Source organism: Solanum stenotomum, chromosome 11, assembly GCF_019186545.1.
Source record: "Solanum stenotomum isolate F172 chromosome 11, ASM1918654v1, whole genome shotgun sequence".
Taxonomy (NCBI): Eukaryota; Viridiplantae; Streptophyta; class Magnoliopsida; order Solanales; family Solanaceae; genus Solanum; species Solanum stenotomum.
The window spans coordinates 53708668-53733452 of NC_064292.1; the positions used below are offsets into that span (position 1 = coordinate 53708668).

The 24785-nt window shown below is 31.6% G+C and overlaps 3 protein-coding genes, 1 long non-coding RNA gene and 1 pseudogene across 4 annotated transcripts; 2 read left to right on the forward strand and 3 right to left on the reverse strand.

Annotated features, from left to right (window-relative positions):
* Positions 1 to 2985: 2985 nt before the first annotated feature.
* On the reverse strand, positions 2986 to 3789 carry LOC125844527 (uncharacterized). The gene is made up of 2 exons (XR_007444156.1): positions 3655 to 3789; positions 2986 to 3242 (listed from the first exon to the last, which is right to left on the reverse strand). It is a non-coding gene; the product is annotated as an uncharacterized LOC125844527 (long non-coding RNA).
* Positions 3790 to 3850: 61 nt separating this feature from the next.
* On the reverse strand, positions 3851 to 7406 carry LOC125846072 (serine/threonine-protein phosphatase 7 long form homolog). Its single transcript, XM_049525528.1, has 6 exons — positions 7271 to 7406; positions 6767 to 7193; positions 5616 to 6403; positions 5336 to 5530; positions 4817 to 5257; positions 3851 to 4597 (listed from the first exon to the last, which is right to left on the reverse strand). Exons 3-6 carry the CDS (start codon positions 6393 to 6395, stop codon positions 3851 to 3853), a joined length of 2163 nt encoding a protein of 720 aa, XP_049381485.1. The 5' UTR covers positions 6396 to 6403; positions 6767 to 7193; positions 7271 to 7406.
* Positions 7407 to 9348: 1942 nt separating this feature from the next.
* LOC125845326 (MADS-box protein JOINTLESS) lies at positions 9349 to 14940 on the forward strand. The gene is made up of 8 exons (XM_049524812.1): positions 9349 to 9642; positions 12363 to 12441; positions 12550 to 12614; positions 12795 to 12894; positions 13023 to 13064; positions 13173 to 13214; positions 13803 to 13993; positions 14765 to 14940. The coding sequence occupies exons 1-8, from the start codon at positions 9461 to 9463 to the stop codon at positions 14781 to 14783; spliced, it is 720 nt and encodes a 239-aa protein (XP_049380769.1). The 5' UTR covers positions 9349 to 9460; the 3' UTR covers positions 14784 to 14940.
* Positions 14941 to 17251: 2311 nt separating this feature from the next.
* On the forward strand, positions 17252 to 19032 carry LOC125844433 (probable methyltransferase At1g29790). The gene has a single exon (XM_049523747.1). The coding sequence runs from the start codon at positions 17410 to 17412 to the stop codon at positions 18679 to 18681; it is 1272 nt and encodes a 423-aa protein (XP_049379704.1). The 5' UTR covers positions 17252 to 17409; the 3' UTR covers positions 18682 to 19032.
* A 96-nt stretch (positions 19033 to 19128) lies between these two features.
* LOC125844434 (very-long-chain (3R)-3-hydroxyacyl-CoA dehydratase PASTICCINO 2A-like) lies at positions 19129 to 21151 on the reverse strand (annotated as a pseudogene).
* Between the last annotated feature and the right edge of the window lie 3634 nt (positions 21152 to 24785).

Here is a 24785-nt window from a genome sequence, read left to right on the forward strand (position 1 = left end):
TGATATAAATGTCTTGGAGATGTATGTAAAGTCCAAATCAACAGATCAAAATGTTGTATTTCAAGTTAGTGGTCATCATGGTTATCACATGAATTTATTGGCTCAAAATTATGGCTTTACCACGGCCAATCAACCTCATTTTGTAGAACCGGTTGTTCAACCACCATTCCAACAATTGTCGATGCATGGTCATCGATCATTTGGTGAAGGGTCAAGTAGTCAAATGCATATTGATAATAGTCATTGAGATTATGAGGCCAGGTAAAACAACAAATCTATATTTTATTGAATTTTAGTGTAACAATTTAATAAGATAATTTTATTGTCAGTATATATAAATTATCTCTTATTGATAGAAGAAATAACCTTTTAGAGTATAAATTATCACTTTTAAAACAAGCTTCTATATTTATAATTTTGCTAGAATTTAACTAATATTTTTTTACAGAAATAATGAGACCAATGTTGATCTATATAATGATGTAAATGCTGAAATTAGAGATGAAAGTTCGGAGGAAGATGAACCTCCAAAAGATGGTGATGAAAGTGAACCTGATGAAGATATCAATGATATTAGAGATTTTTCTCAGAATGGTGTAAATCTTCATAATCATAAGCAAGGCGTGTCTGAAATACAAAATCATGACATACACTATTTCAGGACATTAGAGAATGAGGAAGACATTTTCATGTCTACATGTGAATCTGAGATGGAATAATGTTCAATTTGGTCTGAGGAAGCAAAAAAGGATTTGAAAAAAAGTATGTTTTTTAGTAGTAAAGAAAAGTTGAAACGGGCGGTAACGATTTGGAATTTGCACAAAAATAAGGAGTTCAAGGTGGTAACATCTACCAAGAGTCTATGGGTTGTGAGATGTAAGTTTTATAGTTTATTGGGTTGCTTGTGGTTTCTTCGAGGTCGAAAAGTTGGAGATAGCCTTTGGAAGATAGGAAAATATGTTGAAAATCATAGATGTGAGACTGAAGGGCTTTCTAGTGGTCACGCCAATCTAAATACCAATTTGATTGCATCACTGTTTCTAAATCAAATTAGAAAAAATCCTAAGTACTTGGTGGTAGATGTCATTTCAAAGGTTCATGAAAAATTTGGTCATCAAGTGACATACAGAAAAGCGTGGCTTGGACGTCAACGCACATTTGAATTGGTGTATGGTGACTTTGAAAAATCATTTAGTGACCTACCTAAATTTTTTGCAGCTTTTCAACACTTTAACCGTGGAACAATTGTGGAATGGAAACACGAAGAGTCTATGAGTTCATCAGAGGTAAAAACTTTTAAATTTGTATTTTGGGCTTTCAAGCCATGCATAGATGGATTCCAAACATGTCGCCCTGTTATTTCAGTAGATGGAACTCATATTTATGGAAAGTATGAGATCAAATTATTAATTGCTGTTGGAATTGATGGAAATGATAACATTCTTCCTTTAGCGTTTGCTATTGTAGACAAAGAGTCAAAAGAGGCATGGAAGTGGTTTTTTAGAAATTTGAGTGCACATGTGATAAAAAGTAGATAAGATGTATGTGTTATATCTGATAGGGCAAAATGAATCTTGACTAGTTTGCAGGAGTTGCGGCGATTTCAAGAGCCTCAAGCCTTCCATCGATTTTGCATAAGGCATCTGAAGAGCAACTTTCAATCTAAATTTCCAGACAAGGACCTCATCAGATTGATGTGGAGGGCTGCTTCAGCTCATCAAGTAAGGAAGTTTGAATCCTTGATGTGGCATATTAGAGAAGAAAATGTCGAAGCACATGAATACCTCATGGAAATTCCTTTGGACAAATGGACTGTTAGCCATAATGGTGGAAAAAGATGGGGAGTGTTGACAACAAATCTTTCAGAGTCGTTCAATGGAGTGTTGAAAAAAGCACGAGGTTTGCCTGTCACTGCTATGGTTAGACTTTCATTGGAGCAAACTATAGAACGGTATACCCGTAGGTCTCAAATAGCGCACCAACTTGCAGAACAAAATGACTTATGGATTGGGAGGTTCAAAATAAAGTGGGAGAAGAACTATGAAAGTTCAAAAAGGCATTTTGTTTTTGATTGGAATATACCCACAGGGGTATACGAGGTTAGATCTATACAAGTTGATGGTACTGGTGGTAATCCTCATTGTGTTTCACTGAATGAAAGAAAATGTGATTGTGAAAAATGGGTTAATTTGCACTTCCCATGTTCACATGTCATGAAGGTAACTGATAGAATGGGAGGGCTAGCTAGAAATTTTGTTAGCGAGCATTTCACAATAGAGAGTTATGTTGCAACATATTCTCGGTCATTCTCACCTATTGGTCATGAGGCATATTGGCCATCTCCAAGTTTTACAATGAGAAGTAATGAATTCTATCGTCGTCCTAATCGGCCAAGAACAACTAGAATACCTAATGAAATGGATCGTGGTTTTACAGTGTATGAGCAAGATTGTGGATTATGTAGGCAGACTGGACATGATAGGCGTCGATGTCCCAATCGTAATTAAATTTAAGTGAATAGTTATGGGTCGATGTCTAATTGTGTTAATTTCCTTTCAGTTATCTACTGTAATGTAACTCAAATAATCATTAATCTTTTGCAATTATGCTATTAGTGCATAAATTTTTCCAGATTTTCAGATTGCTAATAGAGGAAAAATTATTAGTGTTAATTTCCAGATTACTAATAGAGGAAAAATTATTAGTGTGAATTTCCAGATTGCTAATAGAGGAAAAATTATTAGTGTTAATTTCCAGATTGCTAATAGAGGAAAAATTATTAGTGTTAATTTCCAGATTTACAGATTTCCAGATTGCTAATAGAGGAAAAATTATTAGTGTTAATTTCCAGATTTACAGATTTACAGATTTCCAGATTTCTAGATTTCCAGATTTTCAGATTTACAGATTGCTAATAGAGAAAAAATTATTAGTGCATAAAGTTATCTACTGCATAAACTGAGAAATGTAGAGGAAAAACCAAACTTAACTTAGAAATGCTCAGATTGCTAATACTTCAAACAACTCGAAATGTTTGATATTATATAATTGGACACACAACTAATACAAGATTGATTTACATGATTTTTCACTTCTTTCTCTTTCAATACTTCATGGTCCAATAAATGTCGGGACACACAACTCTCGAGTAGAAACTCCAAAATTGAAATCCAACGCCACAAATTGATGTCATTTACTTCATCCAAATAGCTTTGCACAAGCTCGCAGGGGAGATCATTATACTGGAACAAAGAATATAATTAGGACCCAAAGTAGGTCTACAGCATAATGGAAATACTCGGGAGACAAACTAAATATCTCACTGTAGAACATGTCCCAAAACCCATAAATCTTGAACAGTTCTCAGCAAATGAAAGCTACAATGATTGACTTAAGAGAATATATCACTAGTTGAAGCATAAATAAAATGTAATATATTATTCTTCAACTGTATCTAACAGCTACAAGGAAAAAAAAATTCACACAGTAAAGAAATTAAGACAACCTTTATAAAAGTTTAATGAAGATCTAAGTAGCATTCATTCTTGATATTAGCAATCTTAGTTACAGTGAAACAGAGAATGCATAGTACCTGCAAGTAATGGCTAACCAAATAATTCAAAGGGAAGATAAGAAACAGAGAATGCATAGTACCTGCGGTGTTTCGAGAAAGAGCAAAGGAAAAGAGGAGAGAGATGGATCTGCAAACCCAAGGGAGAAGAGAGAGGAGAGGGAGGACGAGTACAATGAATCCTCTCAATTACAGTTATTTGTTTCTCTTTGCTTGTTTCTTTTTGCCATGCTGGCGAAGGTAGTGACTCCCTGACAAGCAAGGGTAATTTTCAATTATTCAACTAAAAAGAGGAGCATTTATGTCAAAAAATAATATAAAGATGTTAATAGTACCAGTCCCACAACGCTTAGGAAAAATTGTACGTTTCTCATTCACTGATGGTTCACTACATTCGTTTGCATTCTCCACTTCATCGTTGGAATCATCCAACTCATTACTTTCTATATTATTGTTGGAGTCCTCTAAATGATTAACAACATCAGGGGTCTCAATGGACATTGGCAGCCCAGGTGACGAGTTAAAATTGGGGGCATTATCAAAATATTGAGGCCGAGAACCATCAAATACATTCTCAAGTGACGAAAGACTTGGATTCCTTAATATTTGTGACGTCGTGTATGGGACAATATCAATATTTGTTGGTTGATATGTCATACCTGATGCCCCAGGAGTGAACTCCTGAGTTTGGCCCCTTGAAATTGAACCAATATCAGAAGTTGTGTGATTATTATCGGAGACTGATTTGTCCATTTCAATAGGCGCTCGTCCTTTCTCAACAGCACGAGCCATCCTACCAGCAACACCACCTTTTCCTCGCCTACGAACAGGGGAATGTAAATGATTATCATGTACCTCATCTCTTCTATAATCGCCTTGTACATTAATCCTATCAGCCTCGTGCACATATGTCAAACATTTTTCTCCTTCATTCCGGACCATTGCACGAAATATGTATAAATCCTCCACTGATGGCTGATCACCAAGTGCTCTCGCTCTATCAACCATGGAATGAATATGACGCACCTACACAAAGATCAATTCTTTTTCTAACAAGTATTTTCGATTCTTTTTTCTAACAGATGCTCAAACAAAGATCAATTTGAAGCACTTATATAATATTTTCTAAGAAAAAAACACAGGTAACAATTTCCAAGTCAAAATTTTCGAGAAGAAGTAATATTTACCTTGCCATTGATATATCCTCAAAAGATAAATCACAAACACACGAAATCTAATACATACCATTGTTTCATATGCCATTGAATTTGGTACATAACCTTCTTGTTGTTGAGGACGCTGAGTAGGATTACCGATAACAAGACGAGTAATGCGTCTGAACCAAATAAGGTAAGAGTCATCATATCGAAGTGGTTCACGATTGAGCGATGCATCACAAATATATTGAAGTCGTTGGTTCCAAAAAGGCAACCATTGTGCATGCTCCAACTTCCAATTTGTATTTGGTCTGCCCCTACGATCATGGTGAAAATGTGTGGCGTCAAATAGAAATGAAGTTGGTATCGTTTGTTTCAATCCAAATTGTCTCATAGCTTGATCAGGCAAGTGAACCTCGACAACATCCCAACAAAAAATTGGAGCTCTAACACGCCATATGTCTCGTCCAATTCGACAATAATCAGGAAGATTCTCAATTAAGTCATCCGAATATGGTTCCCAAATAAATTACATAAAGAGAAAAGAAATGAGTTTCAACTACAATATATACATAAAAATTTTTAAAAAATATGTATACCATCATACCTGATCCTCTGTCATGGAATCAAGTGCATCCCTAAAAACTTTCAACACATGCTTAGTGGTATCAGTCCAACTAAAATGTGCAAACCATCTAGTAGCACGTGGACCCCTAGGTAAACCAGCAAGAAAATTATTTTCGGTGTCCCTTTGTGCTATTACCTGAGGTTTGAGGACAATAACTCTCTCCCATGCCCAAATCTAAACATAATATATAAATATATAATTATGAGATTATAAACTATAAGAAATATTTATAAATAATTGATGTAGTTATTAAATATACCTGGAGTAGTGGTAGAAATCCAGCTATCTCGTTTTGGTTACTCTGTGAGGCCTTACAGAGAAATCGATACAAGCACGCTAAGGTTGCACTACCCCAACTATAAGAGCTAACTACATTGAGATCCTTGAGCATAGGAAGGAACATAAGCTTTAAATAGTTGCCAGATGTATCTGCCATCATCATACCAGCAATCATCCAAAACATGTAACATCTAGCCATTTGATTGATCATATCTTGTGTTGCCAAGTCAGGTAACTGTAGTTGCTCGAGCATATGTGCATTAAGTGCAGTTACTTTGGGGCTACTACGATTGAAGTCTTGAGGACGTGGAATAAAACCTAACAATCTTTGACAAATATTTTGCCAATCCCCTATGATCCTTATCGACTCATCACCAAGTACTGGATCACCATTCACAGGTAAGCCATACAACACTTTTACATCTTGCAAGGTGATTGTCGCCTCACCCGTCCTAAAGTGAAACGTATGAGTCTCAGGACGCCATCTCTCTACTAGTGAAGTGATCAAGCTACGATCAATACTAGGTCGATTTGATCTATAAACACCATATAATCCTGATAATTCAATTACTTCTAAGACTCGTGGATGAATGGGATATTTCTTTACGAGGTCCCAAAATTTTCCATCACACCTCCTCGTATTTAAAATCACATTAACATTTCCATCCCATATATCCCGTGACCTATGGGTAAGTTGTTGAGTTAATACTGATAGTTCAAGTGGACCGGGATCCAATTGGTATGCACTATAACCAGCCATATACGTATCTATTAAAATGAAAAACACATAAAAGTAAATTAAATATTAATGTTAGTTCAAAATATAACAAGCAAATCAAAATAAATGTACTGTCACCTAATGTTTCATTAAAGATTTGGAAAATGAACTCAATTTTAGTAGAGGCAGATTGCAGGTCAACCTGTTATAGTCTTCCATTCCATATGTGAATATTTTTTTCATTGTTTCTCTTTGCAGCAACAAGATGCATCAATTCAAAATAAAAACACAACATACAAATCAGAATTTCTTGAGTGATTATTCTATATAACCAAAATGATGTAAATTCGAGAAGATAGAAATTCTAAAATTCAAGCATTCCTTCTACTATTTTGTAAGGAAAAAAAACATACCTCAAGGCTCTAACACAGAAAAACTAACTTGATTCCAAGCTTTTCGAAAGATTTATAGCCATAATTTATCGTGAAACTCGATATAACAAGAAATCCCCAAAATTGATTTTGAAATAGAAGAGCTACAATTTATCCACGAAATTAGGTTTTGACCTGAACTAGGCCAATCAAGAATCAGTGAACAGAGCGTACACATGAATAAAATATAACATTCATACAGGGATTCAAAGATAAAATTGATGATCTCTCCGTCTAGTTGCAACACTAACAGTTAAGGAAAAGAAGGCATGATACAAGACATGGTGGAGTACAACACAACAAAGATTAAATTGCTTACTAAGAACTCCCTAGTCACCGGTGAGCTGGATCTGAGTGATGCTGGGGTTGTTGGTATTCCGGTCAATCGCCACCAAGGGTGACTACCTCGCTGCAAAGAGAGGAACAAGAACGTCAGGGAGCTCAATTCATAGCTGCAAAATCTTGGAAATGGACTTGGACACATACCTGGAAAGAAGCTGAAGGGGCTGAGATGAAGTGAAAGAAGAAGATTTCTCAAAACCACTATAGTTGTAGATCTGGACTAACCAATGTATTTTGGAAAGTTCATTTTGTATCTTCTTTTGGTATTTTTGTTTTGTTTGGATGGTGACATTTGTAGATATGAATGAATAAAAGGTCCACATGACCACAATTCATTTTTTTTTAAAAATATGTGGGTAACGTTTTACACTTAAAACGTTATTCATAGTAACGTTTTGCACCTAAAACGTTACTCATAGTAACGTTTATTCATTTAACGTCGTCAGATCCGTCAGCTTTTCTGTCTGTTGAATTTTTAAAATAAAAAAAAACCTAAAACGTTACCATGAAGTACGTTTATACTACTTTTGTAAAAAATTTAAAAAGCGTATTAGTTTGGTGAATTGGTTTTAAAAATAGCTTATTTTGGTCAAAAATTCATCGTTAAGTAAAGAAACAAAGCATTCATGTATTAGTTTCTATATAAGTTGTGTAATGTTTGGTATTTAGTTAAAAGATAAGTTAGTTACACATAAAATTAATATGATGATTGATTTGTTGTTTAGAAAATCGCTTAATTAATACATGTATAAATTATGAGGGAATTAGTGTATTATCTTAAGTAGGATAGAAGATAAACGAACAAATATACACCCATACGATAAATACCATATAACTAATACTTACATTATTATAAATAATATATTTATATAATTCTAATCAGCTAAGGACCCTAATCAACATGGGTTGTAATGTAGTGGTGTGACTGCTTCACCCTTAACTAGAGATTTCAGGTTCGAGCCCTGAGTATGTAGAGAATCTTATTGGAAGTGCCATCCCGAATGATTCTACAGTGCGCGATCCAGATTTAGTCAAGACTCCAATGTAGGCTCCAAACACCAGGCGGAAAACCATAAAAATAAAAAATCAGCTAAGGACCCTAAGTTAAAAAAGAGATAAGAATCAAATGCTTTTTAGCCTATCCGTACCTTTTCTTTATTAGAAGTTCTAGTATCTAAATTGGGTGGATTTGATACCTGAATTGTAAAAATACCAAAATTTATGGCCAAATTAAGGACTCTTTTTGCTATCCCCAATTTTATTTTATTTTTTCTTATTCCAATTTCTTTTCTCTTTCCTTATAGGGTTTTTATTCTTTTTATTTTGGCAAAAATGTTTCCAACTTTCTCAAAAGTTTTTTTCGTTTCTTTAAACCTTCTGTTTCTGGGATTTAGCTATTTGTAATAGATAGTCTATCTTATTAATAAAATTATTATTATTATTACTAAATAAATTCTTTTTTTTTTATCCATAACTATTAATTATTACGCGTAAGTCGTAACCGTTTGTAAAAAAAAAGCGAAATTAGTACTTAATTGAATACGAAATTTAAGAAATAATGTAAAGTTTTTAAAATTTACTATCTAAAATAACTTTTAAATATGCATGTCATTGCAAATTATCTGATTGAAAATAAAATAAAAAATAATTAGATTATTTAAAATAATTAAAGTAGATTTCTTTATTAAAACAAACTAAAAACAAATCTTGAAACATAAATCATGACAAAATAAACTTAAATTACCGTCTATAACACGTTAAAATGCACTAAATATATCCTAGTCTAGATGGATAATATTACTCTCTCCGTTCCATATTAGTTATCTATATTACTAAAAATAATTGTTCTAAATTATTTGTCAATGTACACAATTACAATAGAATTACTTATATTTCCCCCATTTCTTCATTACTATTAATTCTTTTCGAAAGTGTAAACAAGTCTGTAAAGTCTCAAAAAAATTCTTAAAATATTTATGATTTCTAACTAATGTGACATTTAAAAGAGAAAGTAGACAATTAATATGAGACGAACAAAATATCTTATACATTATAAAATTAATGAAGAATTAATCAAGATATACATTTTTTTTCTTGCCTAATATATACACAATCTCTATAAGTAGAAACTTTTGCCTATCTAACCCTCCCCCCCCACCCTCAAACAAACCCCCAACCCCCTCTCTACAATTAGGTCATCACACACACACACACACACACACATTTCTTTGTATTCTGGTTTATTCTTTGTTCCCTCTTTTATAAATTCCCTCTTCCTTCTTAACTCTCTTAGTTCTATTTTTGGAAAATTAAAAAGAGAAAAAAAAACCCCTAATGGCTAGAGAAAAAATTCAGATCAAGAAAATAGATAACTCCACAGCAAGACAAGTTACATTTTCAAAGAGAAGAAGAGGTTTATTCAAGAAAGCTGAAGAACTTTCTGTTCTTTGTGATGCTGATGTTGCTCTCATCATTTTCTCTTCTACTGGCAAATTATTTGACTATTCTAACTCAAGGTATGCTCATCATCATTTTCTTGATTACTTAATTATAAAAACAATAACATATTCAGTGAAATCTCGGGGTACGGGGAAGCTAGTATGTACTAGATCACCTAATTATCCCTATTTTTGTGTGTGAGGTAGAGTAGCTGTTTCAGATAGACTCTCGACTTAAAAAAAATTAAGTATAAAGGTAATGATTTTTGGTTAATTATAAAAATAATAATGTATTCAGTGAAATTTTAGAAGTGGAGTTTGAGTAGAGTTATGGCTATGTGTATTTTACCTTTATTTTTATAGGGTAGAGAGGCTCTTTCTAATAGATTTTAGGTTTAAGAAGTGTAAATCAAAGTTATGATTTTTGTTAATTTTTATGAGAAATGGAGTATTTTTTAATTTTTGGGTATTTCTAAATGGGTGTCTTTGGTTGGTCATGATTGAGAAGAATATTTAAGATTATAATATTGAGTTTTGGATTTTTGTAAATAGTGTGTATTGAGTTTTTGATAAATTATTGATTACATTAAATGGATTTTTAGATATAAATTTAGGGTTTGATTTAAAGGTTATTAAGTTTTGTTGAATTCGTAGGCAAATTTATAGCTTCGCTTTTGTTTGCAAGTGGGTGTCTTAAGTTAGTTATGATTGAGAAGAATTGTTCATAGTTATATGAGTTATGAATTTTAGAAATTTAATTTGTTGAATTTTCGATAAATTATTTATATATGAAACGTGAAATTTTATATTTTGGGTTTGATCCAAAGCTATTAGATTCAATCATACCCGCATACAAAGTTGTAGCTCCGCTCTAATTGTTTGCTAATCTCTTCTATATATGATTTAATAATTATGTGCACTAATAATATTTATCAAATTCACTTTAATTTGTTATAATACCAGTTAAGTTACATAGTTTAATTTGTATAGAAGTCAAGTTGCTATTTTTGTCAAGTTAATTTACTTATTAATTACTCCATGGTTTTCACAATGATTTTCACATAACATAAACACTTTCCATATTTAGCAACTACTGAGCAACCCACCTCACGAAACTTTCTATTTTGTGTCATTTATTGACTCTTTTTTTGAGGTATTATTAATGGAAAAATCTTGAATTTTGCAGAAAAAAACAAAGTTCTAAAAACTATAAAAAAAATTTGGAAAAGAAATCAGGAAAAAAGAGAGAATAAACAAAAATACAAACACAAAATGAGTGGTGTAGGAAGTAGTTATTAGTTAAAGGGTTATAAGAATTGATGTCGTTCAGATTCTTCAAAAATATTGTTACATCATATCAGATTCTTTCAAAATATATTATCTTTTAATGATCCGATATGTTCATTGAAGATTCTACTTTCTTTGGATTGAAATATGTATTTTTGTACACAATTACATTATTGAAGGATCTACAGAATATATATATATATATATATATAACAATTTTATTTATGGAGTTCAAACTTTTATATACAATCTGAGTATAATGTTTTTTACATTGTTTAATTAAATTGACTTGTAACAACAAATAGTTGTTATTGTATGCTTGATATAACAATGAAAAAAGAATATTAACTTATTATAATTAATTAATTTGAACTACTAGTACAAATATTTCTGATTAAATCCTTAATTTTTTATTATCTAAAAAGAGAATAAATTTAGCTGGATATTGTTATCGAAAGGACCACCATATCTTATCTGTTTCACATAAAGGCAATAATATCATATCTTATATTATAAAAATAAAAAATTATCATGGGAACTATATATTTATGGTGGATAGGACAAACTCCTTTCCATTGGGGAAAAAAGAGCATATTTTAGGAATTTTATGGTTTTTTGTATGGTATAGGTAAAAAGGAACAAATTTGATGAGCTATTTTTTTGAGGTTATTGTGTATGATATATAAAATAATTGTTTTTTTTCCTCGATCTTTGATATTTGAGAACGATTATTTATGAACTCTATTAATTTGAATTTGCAATAAAATATTCCACATAAAACACACTTTATTGTAGGGAGTAGGGACTATATTTTCATACTCAACCTGATAAGGAGGGAACAATAATAACTATCCCCACTATAATCATTGGATATATATATGTAAATGTTATAAGAAAGTTAGAATTCTAGCTACGGATTATGAGAATCCATAAGATTAGTGAAAACCTTGTATTTGTGCTAAAATGTTCACTAAATATATATAAATAGTCTATGATTCAGTAATTTGATTTTTTTGTAATTCACTTATTTATCATCCTTGATACTTAGTGTCTCATATATTAGCTAAGAGATGAAATGATCGTCTTTTTATAGTCTTGGATAATCTTATATCTCATAGGCTAATTACTTTTAAAGTTGAGTCAGGCTTGTCACTTGCTATTAGTATGTTGTTAAGTTGATAGGCCTGCTTGGGTGGGGGAAGAGGTGTTATCTATCCCACGTTAGTTGAGGGATAAGTTGTTTGTATCGGTGTTGAGCAATATTTTTTTCTTTTGAAATTAAGTTAGATCTGAAGTTAATTTTCTTCTCAAAAAATTACAAATGTCTTTTATTTTCTTTGATGTTATGCTCATGTGTCCCTAACATATTGGATACATGACACATACATTCTTCAAGGATTTTAATATTTATGCATCGATATCATAATCAATCACATAAAAGATAACTATATATAATTGTACAGTTCAACGATTTACATAAGATCTTAAAAATTCTTTTTTTTCTCATAAAGCATGAAACAAATTCTTGAGAGGCGTGATTTGCATTCCAAAAATTTGGAAAAATTGGATCAACCATCACTTGAACTTCAGGTAATTAATTAGTTTCTTAATCCATTTATTTAAATCTTAATTACATTTTTTTTTCTTTTTATAATTTTGGATTTTTTTCAACAAACATTTTGTTTATATTGTTTGCAGCTTGTAGAGAATAGCAATTACTCCAGATTAAGCAAGGAAATTTCCGAAAGAAGTCATCGATTAAGGTATATTCATAGTTACATATGAAATCGACTATATGAATTATCACTGTTCTTTTTAGTTCAATTCATAATATCATCACATGCGTCAAATAAAAGTAAAAGAGAGACAAATTATATATATAAACAAATTACGATAATAATAATAGTATTAGAAGTTCTCTAACAAGTAGCATCGGTTAACAGGCAAATGAGGGGAGAAGAACTTCAAGGACTAAATATTGAAGAGTTGCAACAATTGGAGAGATCTCTTGAAACTGGATTGAGCCGCGTCATAGAGAGAAAGGTTGAGATTTAACTTATATATATTGACATTATAAAATATATATTTTATGTTATTAGTATAATAATTTAATATGTTGTAACAAGTTATGATCGATTGTTCTTACACAACTTGCTTTATCCATATATCAGGGTGATAAAATAATGAGAGAGATCAACCAACTCCAACAAAAGGTTAGGAATATTATCGTTTTAAGTGATTTGATTGTGTAAAAATTCTTATATCATAATTTTACTTGGATTTCGTCGAGGCTGATAATTAATATTGTGAAAAATCAACAGGGCATGCAACTAATGGAAGAAAACGAAAAATTAAGGCAACAGGTATGTAAATTTTTTCGTGAAAAATAGACGTGAGATAAAAATTGAATGTTTTACTATAATTTTGAATAGCGATCTTGAATTCTTTCATCAAAAGAGTCTTTTAACTTTTGTACAAAAACTTGTATAAGTTAGATATGCCAATAAGGTGAAATTTCAGTTAGCTAAGTAATTTCTGAAATTCTCCAAGGTGTCTTGTTCAAATTTCAGTAAAACTACAAATAATTAGATGATTTTTTCCTATTTGCCTAAATCTCCACAGACAAAATTATACTCAATAAAATGAGTCAAGTGCGATAAGCTGATCGAATTCTATGGTCTTTAAAAAATAAGAAGAAACACAGTAACTCCAAATTAAGACAAAGTAAAACAATTGGGATCATATATAGAGCTTGTTAATATTATCAGAAGTCTAGAATTCGAGCTTTTGAAATAAAAAAAATCTTGATAATGAGCTTTTAGAATGATAAAAAAATATTAATAATGAGTGTTTCTTCCTTATGCCACAAGTATTCAAATTAATCTAGACTTCAATAATTATGTACTTAAATGTTGTTGCTGATTTATTTATTTTAATTATTTTTTTTGTAGCTGATGGAGATATCTAATAATAATAATAATAATGGATACAAAGAGCCAGTAGTAGTAGCATTTGAATCAGAAAATGGATTTAATAGTAATAATGAAGAAGGCCAATCATCTGAATCAGTCACAAATCCATGTAACTCAACTGGCCCTCCTCCTCAAGATGATGATAGTTCTGATATTTCTCTCAAATTGGGGTTAGTACTTTAATTTTTCTAATTTTCTTCTCATTTGGTTCGAAGGATAAGGGATAACTAATCTCAAGCTTAATTTTATATTGAGTTTATACTATGTTTGATTAGAACAAAATCGTGAAATAACTTGTTTCAAATTGTTGTATTATTTTTTTCAATACTGAGGGTGGGATAACAATCTTTGGAGAACTAATCCTAGAATTATTCTTGAGATAACTTATTCTCCGATCAAACGAGTTGTCTATCTAGTATCTACCTTTTGAAGGTATGGATAACGCTGCATACATATCACCCTTTTCAAACTTCACTTGCGGGATTACACTTATCAATATGTTGTTGTATATTATTGGTGTAATTTAACTGTTTAAAACATGTATATACGAGGTTGATTGACAACAAAAGTTAGGGGTGTAATCGAGTTTAGTAATTTTGACTCAAACTTTATTTGCGTGTTAATTTTTTTTTTATGATTATGTATTGTCGAAGCTGGAAGTCTTTATACGGATTTGACTGAACCAAATATCTTTAGTTCATATCTTGTATTGTATTTAGAAACTCATAAATATGTAAAAAAAAAAAATTATATCCAAAACCTAGCTACTAACACCTGATGTAGTTATCCTAAAATTTAGAACGTATTCATAAAATTTAAATCTTAACTTTGTCTCTATATGTTCACCTTCATGCCTTAGATTTGTAATACATAAACTTAAAATTCTGAATCCGTTTATGATATTATATGTATATTCATCTTTTTTTTTAAATTTATTTCAGGCTACCTTACTCAGGCTGAAAGGAATCAAAAGCAAGGTGTGACTATTTTTGTATGTTATCGGATGGAGGGAAAAAAATAGTAACTACTAATTATTATAATTAATTAATGTAAGATTAATGTAAAAGCTAACCCCAAAAAATTTCATATTATGTATGTAATTGGTGTATTAATCCCATGTATTTGTCTCACATATTTCATATAAATATCATCGTAAGTATCTAGTAGCTTAAATAATTAGCACTGTTAATCTTTTGATTGAACTTGTCAACTTGTAACTATAAGGGTTAATTATTTACCTTTCTTTTTTGTTGTAAAATTAAATGTTTACTTGATGACCGTAAACTATAATTTTATTTATATTCAGATTTAAACATAGGTTATTTTGAAATTTTCAGTAGATGATTTGTAGTAATATATTATTGTCTGAATAATTTAAATTAATTTTTAATTTTGGAAAGTCTATTTACTTTCGTCTTATGCCATTAAATTGTTAGTTAGAATCATTTTTTCTTTCGTTCTTAATTGGTGTTTGATGTTAGCATTGAAGTTCGACTAGTTTAGTCTATTTACTTTCATCTTATGCCATGAAATTGTTGACCTTAGTTTTTGATTTGTTGAAGTGCTTTTGTGTCAAAAGCTTGAATTTTTTAGTTTTTTTTCCAGTTTGATTATTGATTGTTCTTGAAATTTTGGGTTTTCTCTGCTTTTCTGTTCATGTTTTGTGTTAAGTTTATGTTTTCTTTAGTTTATTTATATGTTGGTTTTGGGCTATTTTATCTCGTGCTGGTTTTTTTATTTTTGGCTTACGATTTGCTGAGTGCCTTTTGATTTATATGTCAATCATTATTTTCAAAGAGGAGTGCAAAGTCTAAATTAGTGTAAATTAGACAAGTAAAAATGAACACAGGGAGTATTACTATGTTCACTTTGTCCACTATACTAACAATAGATGTCCTTTTTACTTGTTTGATTTAGAATATCAAGAAAGTTTGGTAATTCTTGACAAAGGTGATCCCATATCTAGGAAAACTCAAACTCGAGACTTTATTATTAATAGTTTAATAGTTCAAAACATGCGTAAAAAACCGTCTGATTTTTTGAGTTTCATATCCGAACCATTGGGTGTGTATGTGTTTCTTATAATAAACTATTTATCATAACTTAACTCGACTATCATGTGTGTGAATTTTCAAAACTATTTATCAAAATACACCTTAACTATAAGGGGTGTGAACTTTCTAAACTATTTATCAAACGCATTTCAACTATCAAGTGTGCGAGTTTTCTACCTAAAATATCACCATCGTTCAAGTAAAAAAAAACAATTGATACGTGAAATACATTTTGATCAATATATAATGATAATTCAGATAAAAAATTCACACATATATTAGTTCAAATATGAAATCTAAAGAAATCGGAACAATTATCATTCTATTTAGGGAAAAGGCTCAAATATGCCATCGAACTTTTAGAAAAGGCTCATTTATGCCATCCGTTAAAAGTTTGACTCATTTATGCCATTGTTGTTAAAGAAAAGGCTCATCCATGCCATTCTTTTTAACTCCGGTTTTGCAAAACCATTTTTTACACACCAAACATGGTTTAACGCTTTTCTATTGGTGTTTTTGGATCAAATGTACATTTTTTGCTTCTACATCCTTAAGAACACCAAGAACACATAAAGAACATTAACAATTCCCAAATTTCAAACTTATTCAATTCTTCATGAATCGCCTCAACTTTCAAGAGTAGTTTCCCTCCGAGCTAGATACCAAAACTCAATTTCTTTTGAGCTCGAATTCAACCTAACTCAACAAGACCCAATTGAAATTTCTTCAAAGTTTCAAAACTTGAACATTCTTTAATGGTAGATTCTCCAAAACTTTGAAATTTTGAACATAAACTCAAAAAACACTAGTCAACAAAGATCTAATGTTAAAAACAAGAATCAAAGCAAATTTTGAAATTTTGGGACTGATTTTCGTTTTTTGGAATATTTTTTTTAAATATGGGTAAATTTTTTGAACTCTGCAAATGATTTTAGAATTTTTGTTTTTTTTTAAAAAGAAATTAATGGTGTAGCCGAAATTTTAGATGATTTCATAAAGAATTGAAGATGTTGAAAATTTTGGAGTTGTTTATGTTCTTCATGTGTTCTTGGTGTTTTTAAAGAAAAACAAGCAAAAAGTATACATTTGATCCAAAAATTCCAATTAGAAAGTGTTAAATCATGTTTGGGGTATAAAGAAATGGTTTTGCAAAACTAGAGTTAAAAAAATGGCATGGATGAGCCTTTTCTTTAACAGTAATGACATATATGAGCAAAACTTTTAACGAATAGCATAAATGAGTCTTTTCTAAAAGTTCGATGGCATATTTAAGCCCTTTTCCTTCTATTTATTGTTTCTTACCTGTATTCATCACACAAGTCAATACTGAACTGTGAGACTATTGGTTGTTAACAAACTTCAAACAACCGACAAAACATAGATCACCATATTCACTTTCCTAATATAAAATTTTATCTCAAATCTACCTCTTCTTTCCCATCTTGCTTATTTTCACTGATTTAGTGGCTAACTCCTACTACAATCATAGAAGTAAAGCATTAGCACCAAGCTGCTGTTTGTTTGGAGCAAAAATGGGATCTGTTTCTTTGAAAATAGGTGATGGAACTGCTAGATTCAATAAAGCTACATATTGTTCTTCAGCTCTAAATCTACTTATGCTTTTCTCTGTTGTTACAACTAATCTTTTTGCTTTATATGCTTTTACATCCTCACCCAAAAATCTCCATCATCATCTACTACTCCCACATACCCACAAGAACATATCTTTAATCTCAGAACAAGTTTCTTTAATTCTAAGAGAAATTGATTCTTCCCAAAAAAAACTTGCCCAAATGGAAAAAGAGCTTTTAGGGTATGAAAGTTTTGATCTTTCTAGTCCCAAAGTTCCAAATGAAGTGAGAAATTTCTTGCAACCCCATTTGCTCCCTTTGGGTAAAGATTCAAGAACTGGGATTACTGAAATGGTTGCTTCTATTGGACATTCTTGTGTGAAATCTTTAGATTTGCTTTCTCAGTTTATGAATTATAAGGTAAATGGTCTTTGTCCTGATGATTGGAGTCTTGGGCAGAAGCTGATTCTTAGTGGCTGTGAGCCTTTGCCAAGAAGAAGATGTTTTGCTAAGACAATACCTAAGGTTGGTTTACTTAAATTACCTGATTCACTTTGGGGAAATTATAGTGAAAAGATTTATAGTTGGAGTGGTCTTGGTTGTAAGAATGTTGCTTGTTTAAATGTTAAGAAATTGAATAGAGATTGTGCTGGTTGTTTTGATGTTGTAAGTAGTGGTGGGTATGAGAGACAAAGATATGTTAAGGGTAGAGGGAAAAATGATTTCTTGATTGATGATGTATTGGGAATGTTGGGAAATGGTGGTGGAATTAGAATTGGATTTGATATTGGTGGTGGATCTGGTACATTTGCTGCTAGAATGGCTGAAAGGAATGTGACTATAGTTACTTCTACGTTGAATGTCGATGCACCATTTAATGAGTTCATTGCTGCACGGGGTGTATTCCCGTTGTATTTGAGTTTAGATCATCGGTTTCCCTTTCATGATAATGTGTTTGATTTGGTACATGTGGGAAATGTATTGGATGTGAGCGGACGTCCTGAGAAATTAGAGTTTTTAGTGTTTGATATTGATAGAGTTTTGAGGGCTGGAGGGTTGTTTTGGTTGGATAACTTTCTTTGTTCAAATGAAGACAAGAAAACTGCATTAACGAGGCTGATCGAACGTTTTGGGTACAAAAAGCTTAAATGGATTGTTGGTGAGAAGATCAATGGTTCGGGAAAATCTGAGGTTTATTTGTCTGCTGTTCTACAGAAACCAGTAAGAGTTTGATGGTATCGTGGGGTTTCTCATAGAAAAGCTGTGCAAGTTCATCATTGACATAGAATAAGTGAACGTATTCGTCTTCTTTACAAAACTGCTAACCAGCATCATAGGAGGTGGGTTTGGCTCTGTGGCAGGTATTATATGTCTACGATCTGTAAGATTATTCACTTATCTTTGCATTGAACTAGATATTGCTGGCATTGGCATGAACCTTTTGTCTGTGTCAATTGTTGATTTGAGTTTAGGAAGAAAAGAAAACGAACCTTTTTTTCAAATTTCATTGTATTGTTGGGATATAAGTTACATCATCTGATATTGTCCCCTTGATTAAAGCATTTAGTTGATGCCTTTTCGACATATCGTTATGTTCTTGATAATCTTGTTTGATGTAAACTTGTGGTATACTGTGTGCAACTTAAAACATGTGTACTGTCTGAGATACAATAACTAAATGACTACCAAATGTTACACTCAAAAGTAGTCGACTATTTGAATTTGGTAGGTACTTTTTTCCCTAGAAAAGAAACATATGATCGAGAGGACTCTCTTGTTCTTCAAGTATGTCATTTGAGCCATAATGCTAGTCCGCCTATAGACCGTGTCCTCAGGGATGGAGCCACAGTGCTAGTCCGCCTGTGTCCTATGCTTTTTTGGTTCAGAGAGTGCTTTCTTTCTCTGCCCAAGCATGTAACTATACAGGTGAGAAAAGCCTGCATTTTCACAAACATCGTCTTCGTCAATCATTGCTCTGGCTATCCTAATAATAATCTAAAAAGGAACTGTAATAAACTCGATGTTTTGTCACCGAGTTCCCTCACCAAGAAACCGAGTAAATAAACAGAATTGACATATTTGAGCTGAATGCGAAGATACTTTTAGTAAGAGAATGATGTTATGGTTCTTGCCTGGTAAATAGATGGCAAGGCAAACAAATGCTGCATAGTAGTAATCAAAAGAGAAATTCCATTTGTTTGGCATCCTAATAGAATACTTTCCATATTCCTACGAAAAAACAAGTTGATAACAAGACATAGTCAGCTATCCTTCAAGTACGCACAGGGTAAACCTTGCTTCAGCGTAATAGCCACATAGGAGAGGTAAACTACACTAGGCAAGCTCCGTGTGACGACCTCGACCGAGAAAGCATGCAGGGGGTTTCGAACCTCCCATGCTCAACCAACTCGGTCACCCTTGCGGGTTAGCTCTTTGCTACCTCTTCAATGGATAGAAAGATGAGTTTATTGCCATTTCTAAGTGAGAAAGAAACAAACAAAAAAGAGGATCTTGGTACCTTCATGTAAGGCAGGGCATTATATATTAGACCTACTTCACTTGTGATGCCAATAGGATACAACAATAAGAAAGTACTATACCTGCAGTAAGGAAATCAGCTTAATAAGAACATGCTAGAAACTATATCCATCAACAGAGGCGTAGTCAGGATTTCAACTTTATGGATTCCGACTTTTAGAATGATGACTTCAAGTTAAATGGTAATACCTTAACCACAAGAGCCAAGAAGGTGCAGAACCAAATGCCTCCCCCTTGTGCCAAAAAATGAATATCTAATAATCTGAAGTTGAACATAACGATAATACCAATGTTAATAATCTGAGTTTATGTGCTGATGGTTTGTATGAATAAGCAAGGCTCACCTCTGTAATAGACCAACTAATCACTAGAGAACTAACAAGTATATGACTCCGGACCTGTAATCAACAAGTCAAGTCAATAGTAAAGAAGCTTCGGAATGCTTTACTGTGATCTGCAAGGAAAATACTAACCTCGGGAAAACTCCATAGAATTCCCCAGGTTACGTATAATCTTGAACTTATCTGTGGAAGAGTTGATGATATTGGAGACCTTACCAAACCTTATTTGAGGATGAAGAGAAAGATAAACGAGTTATTGTTATAGATAAAACGTTCTACCTAAAACAAAGAACATAGAATTGCTTCAGATCAAATGAATGTATACCTGCTAGACTATGAAGTATCTGTTCAGCAAGATTTATGGACAAGAAATCAACTGTTAGACTTCATTCAGTATTTGCATTTCACTTAAAACAATACAGTATGATACAACACAATACATTATGAAACATCACGTAACAACCAGTGTAAGTGCTAATGTGCTAACACAGAAACACAATAGAAACATGGCTTGAGATATTACCTCAAAAAAAGCAGCAGTTTGAGCAAAAAGCAGAGGCTTTTCCACAGCATCATAGACATATTCATACCCAGATTCTTTCAAAGTTTTCACACCAAAATAAAACACTTGAAACCTAAACACCAAAAACCCAAAATCCATCACACACCAACAACAACAACAAAAAAAAAAAACCAAAAATTGTGCAAAACAAACAAGAAATCCAAAAGGGTATTCTACTTACCATCCAAAAAACACAATCCAATTGTAAAAAATGAGATACAAACGCCTTAAACCTGATGAAAATACAGCCATTGAAGAACAAAAAAAAGCTTAAAATTGTGATGTTAAAATCCAAGAAATTTAAATGGGTACTTAAAGAAACAATCTTTATGCATAATTAAGCTTAGTATTAGTAGATTAACCCACCTATAAATTATAGTTTTCGCTGCCCTCTATTAAGTGTAGCTCTAGGAGGCAACAAGTATTTATTTTTTTCGATCTTTTTTTTTTAGATTTGAGGTATTTTTATTAAAAAAGAAAAAATATTTTTGAGTTACAAGTGATTTTTGTTTTTTTTTATTTGTTGAGGAGAAGCTATAAATTAATTTGACTAATAGAAAAACATATTATGATATTTGTTCTTTTCGTAATTTGATACTTCAATAATGGGGATTTTATCTTTTTTTTTTTTTAATCTAATGAGCAGAGGCGTATCTAGAGGGGGTTCCGTGGGTTCACGTGAACCCATGCTGTCCTTTATAGATCATATATATTAGTGTTATATTTTTCAAAAAATATTTAAATATAGAGGTGTGAACCCACATTAAATGTAGCATATAATAATACGATGATTATTGGGTGCACGTCTCTAAACAAATATAGAAAATTTTAATCTTATATCCATCTTATTTTTTTAGTAACACTCTTCCAAGTGGTTATCGGTAACACTTCGGCATTTCAATCATCTTTTCTTTAGTTTTTTGCTTTAATCTTTCAAAATTTTCAGGTGTGTTACATTGAAAATAATTCCTAAAAAGAAAAATAGCACTGCAATTTTTTTTTAATAATTAAATCAAAAGTGTATATTAAAATTTAAAACTAGTAGTATTACATATGTTGGACCTATAATTTTTAAAATTTAACAGAGTGTTAAGAACGTCAAGGTCAAATCGATTAAATTTATGTCTTAAATGCTTTTTTTGTAGTAGACTAGTAGTGAACCCATCCTTCCGAAATCCTAGATACGCCTCTGCTAATGAATGATGATTTATTCTAGGAAAAAAAGATAAATATACCCCTAACTATCGTAAATGGTATGCAGATACCCTCCGTCATATTTTTGGGACATTGGTGCCCCTGCCGTCCAAAAACTAGAGCATATATGCCCTTCACTTTAACGGAAGACTAAATAGGGACACGAGACACAATTTTATCCATTGATCCGATATTTAATAAATGTTGAATTTGTAGATAAAATTATGACACGTGTATATCGTCATTTATCTGTCCTTGCTTAAGAAAATATGGAATCACTACCTTTTGAAAAAATACACTTCTTAAACGAATTAGCGGAAGTCCTTTAGTATTAAATATTCAAATATCCAAACTTAGGTTAGTGTAATGCACTAATCTCATTAGCATGTTATTTGTTCTCGTACTATTTCATCAAACCATAAAATCAATTGATTATGAAATAAAATTATATATAGCATGATCACTAGTTCTCTACTAATTACATAAATATTATTATCAATTCTTTATAAATATTTTATTTTGAAATAAATTATTTTTTATTTAATATCTAGACATTTTTATGTGTAGGCTGAATTACTGACAGTATAAGAAGCTGCCACGTGGTATACAACTATTTAGATAATATTCTTTGTCTAATTCCTATTGGTTTCTCCTTTTGCTTTCACTTCATCAAAATGACAAAATAAAGTCCATTAAAAAATTAGCAAAAAGTTAACATGCTGTACAAAAGAGAATTTTAAAAATATATGTAGATGATTAGGTGAACATATATTAACAAATTGCTAAGTATTCTTTAATCTTTTTCATTTATTCAATAGTATAATTATCCTTTTAATTATTTAATTAATGATATGATCCTTAAACAAAAGAGTAAAACAAATTAACTACTCGATGAAAGAAGAATCAAAATGTCAGGTAAATGTGAGGCTTGTCTTATTTTCCGCATGCATTGGGCAGTCCTTAATTCATTTGGCTCGATAGAACTCGATAATTTTAGCACAAATATTTCGTAATTTTAGTATTGTACTTCAATATTATGTATGGGAATATAAAAAGTAAAGAGAAAATAGCATGACTAGAAGAACGGGGTGAAATAAGTAAATTTATCATTAGGTTGATAAATTAACTTATTTTTTTATTAAAAAAAAGTTATCAGATCAAGGGATATCGTTTCGATAATGCTTATTTGTGCTAAAAGAAATCATTAACATATTCAAAATTCAGTAAACAAAAAACAATTATATTCCAAAATTTTATAAACTAAAAAATCTCGACTCCGTCTATAATATTATTATCTTTTGATATATAGATGATTTATACATATGGTTCATTGGATTAGTATAGAATCTCCTCTCCTTTTGTTGAAAGCAAAGCATCACAATTCACACGTCTTCTCATAATTATTACCAAAAGATTCTAGATATATATAATAATAATTGGAAAAAAGAAAAATCTTTTACCAAAAAAAAAAATGTTTAGTTGGAAAAGGAAAATTACATATAATTGAGATTACATAGAAAAATTATGTGTAATTGGGATAAAGAAATAACAAAAATAGAACTATTTTAAAGAATGTTATTACTAGATAAGGGTCTTCCCCTTTTCCAAAGATCACACCATACTTGAGCAACATCCTTTAGATGGTAGGTGGCTAACTCCGCCTTCTCTTCCGAGGACACCCCCATAATAGCAAGAATTTTAGAAACCTCATCGATAAATCTTTGGGGATCCTCTTCCACTTTAGAGCCATGGAATTCAGGAGGGTTCATTCTAGCAAAATCCTTAACCCTTGAAGCAGCCGAATTCACATTAGGATTGACTGGAGCTATCACTTCTCTATTGGCTTGAGCCGTCACGACTTGAGCCAACATTTGGATAGTAGACCTAAACTCCGCATGGGTCACATTCTCAACCACGGGATCAACCGGAGCATGGTTAACTTGAGGAGCTTGATTACCTTGAAGAGCTCCTCATTCACATTGCCACCCTCTATTCTTCTAGCGTTAGCCCTTCGTGTATTCATATCCTGAAGACACAAGAGAAGGATTAGAAGAGGGACTTTTATAGAGTTAAATTCTAAGGCACGACTTAAGAGTAATGAAAGAAGTGAAACTTCCTAAACATCTTATAGCCTCTCATTCATAAGTGTGACATGCTTCACACTCATGAACAAGACTCTACTAGATGTGGATTATGAGACATCAACTTAGAATCATTCTAAACTTTGTGCTCTGATTACCAAGTTTGTCACGACTCAAGGGTACCCCCTAGATGTAACGAAGGATTGAATTTTGTTTCATGTTTCGCTACTTGACAATTAAATTTAAAGGTCATTGGGTCGTCTACTCGTCTTTACTTCACTTTCTTTATCTCTTGAACTTGAATAGTTATACTTCCTTCACGTTTCAAATGAAATATAAGATGACAAATCTTAATAGTTCAATTGATCATTGTCTAAACTTTTTTAATCCTAATTACCTTTTTTTTTAATTAAAAGAAGAAGAATGAGGTAGAAAATTCCTTTATAACCGCAAAAATGCAAAATAAAATAAAATAAAATTACAACCATAACGCACAAAGTGTGTATTTGTAATTAATTAATCATATTTAAGTAAAAAAGAATTTATACCTATCACACGTTAAAGAGAAGTCAAATACACATCGATCGAGGCAGTAACATTGCGTGCATATCAAGACTATAT

Coding starts and splice junctions, on each gene's coding strand:
- LOC125846072 (XM_049525528.1), bottom strand. CDS start 6,395: ATGGCTGGTTATAGTGCATACCAATTGGATCCCGGTCCACTTGAACTA. Junction 5,258..5,335: donor ATTCCATGACAGAGGATCAG/GTATGATGGTAT, acceptor CTCTTTATGTAA/TTTATTTGGGAACCATATTC. Junction 4,598..4,816: donor CAATGGCATATGAAACAATG/GTATGTATTAGA, acceptor ATCTTTGTGTAG/GTGCGTCATATTCATTCCAT.
- LOC125845326 (XM_049524812.1), top strand. CDS start 9,461: ATGGCTAGAGAAAAAATTCAGATCAAGAAAATAGATAACTCCACAGCA. Junction 13,065..13,172: donor TCAACCAACTCCAACAAAAG/GTTAGGAATATT, acceptor AAAAATCAACAG/GGCATGCAACTAATGGAAGA. Junction 13,215..13,802: donor ACGAAAAATTAAGGCAACAG/GTATGTAAATTT, acceptor TTTTTTTTGTAG/CTGATGGAGATATCTAATAA.
- LOC125844433 (XM_049523747.1), top strand. CDS start 17,410: ATGGGATCTGTTTCTTTGAAAATAGGTGATGGAACTGCTAGATTCAAT.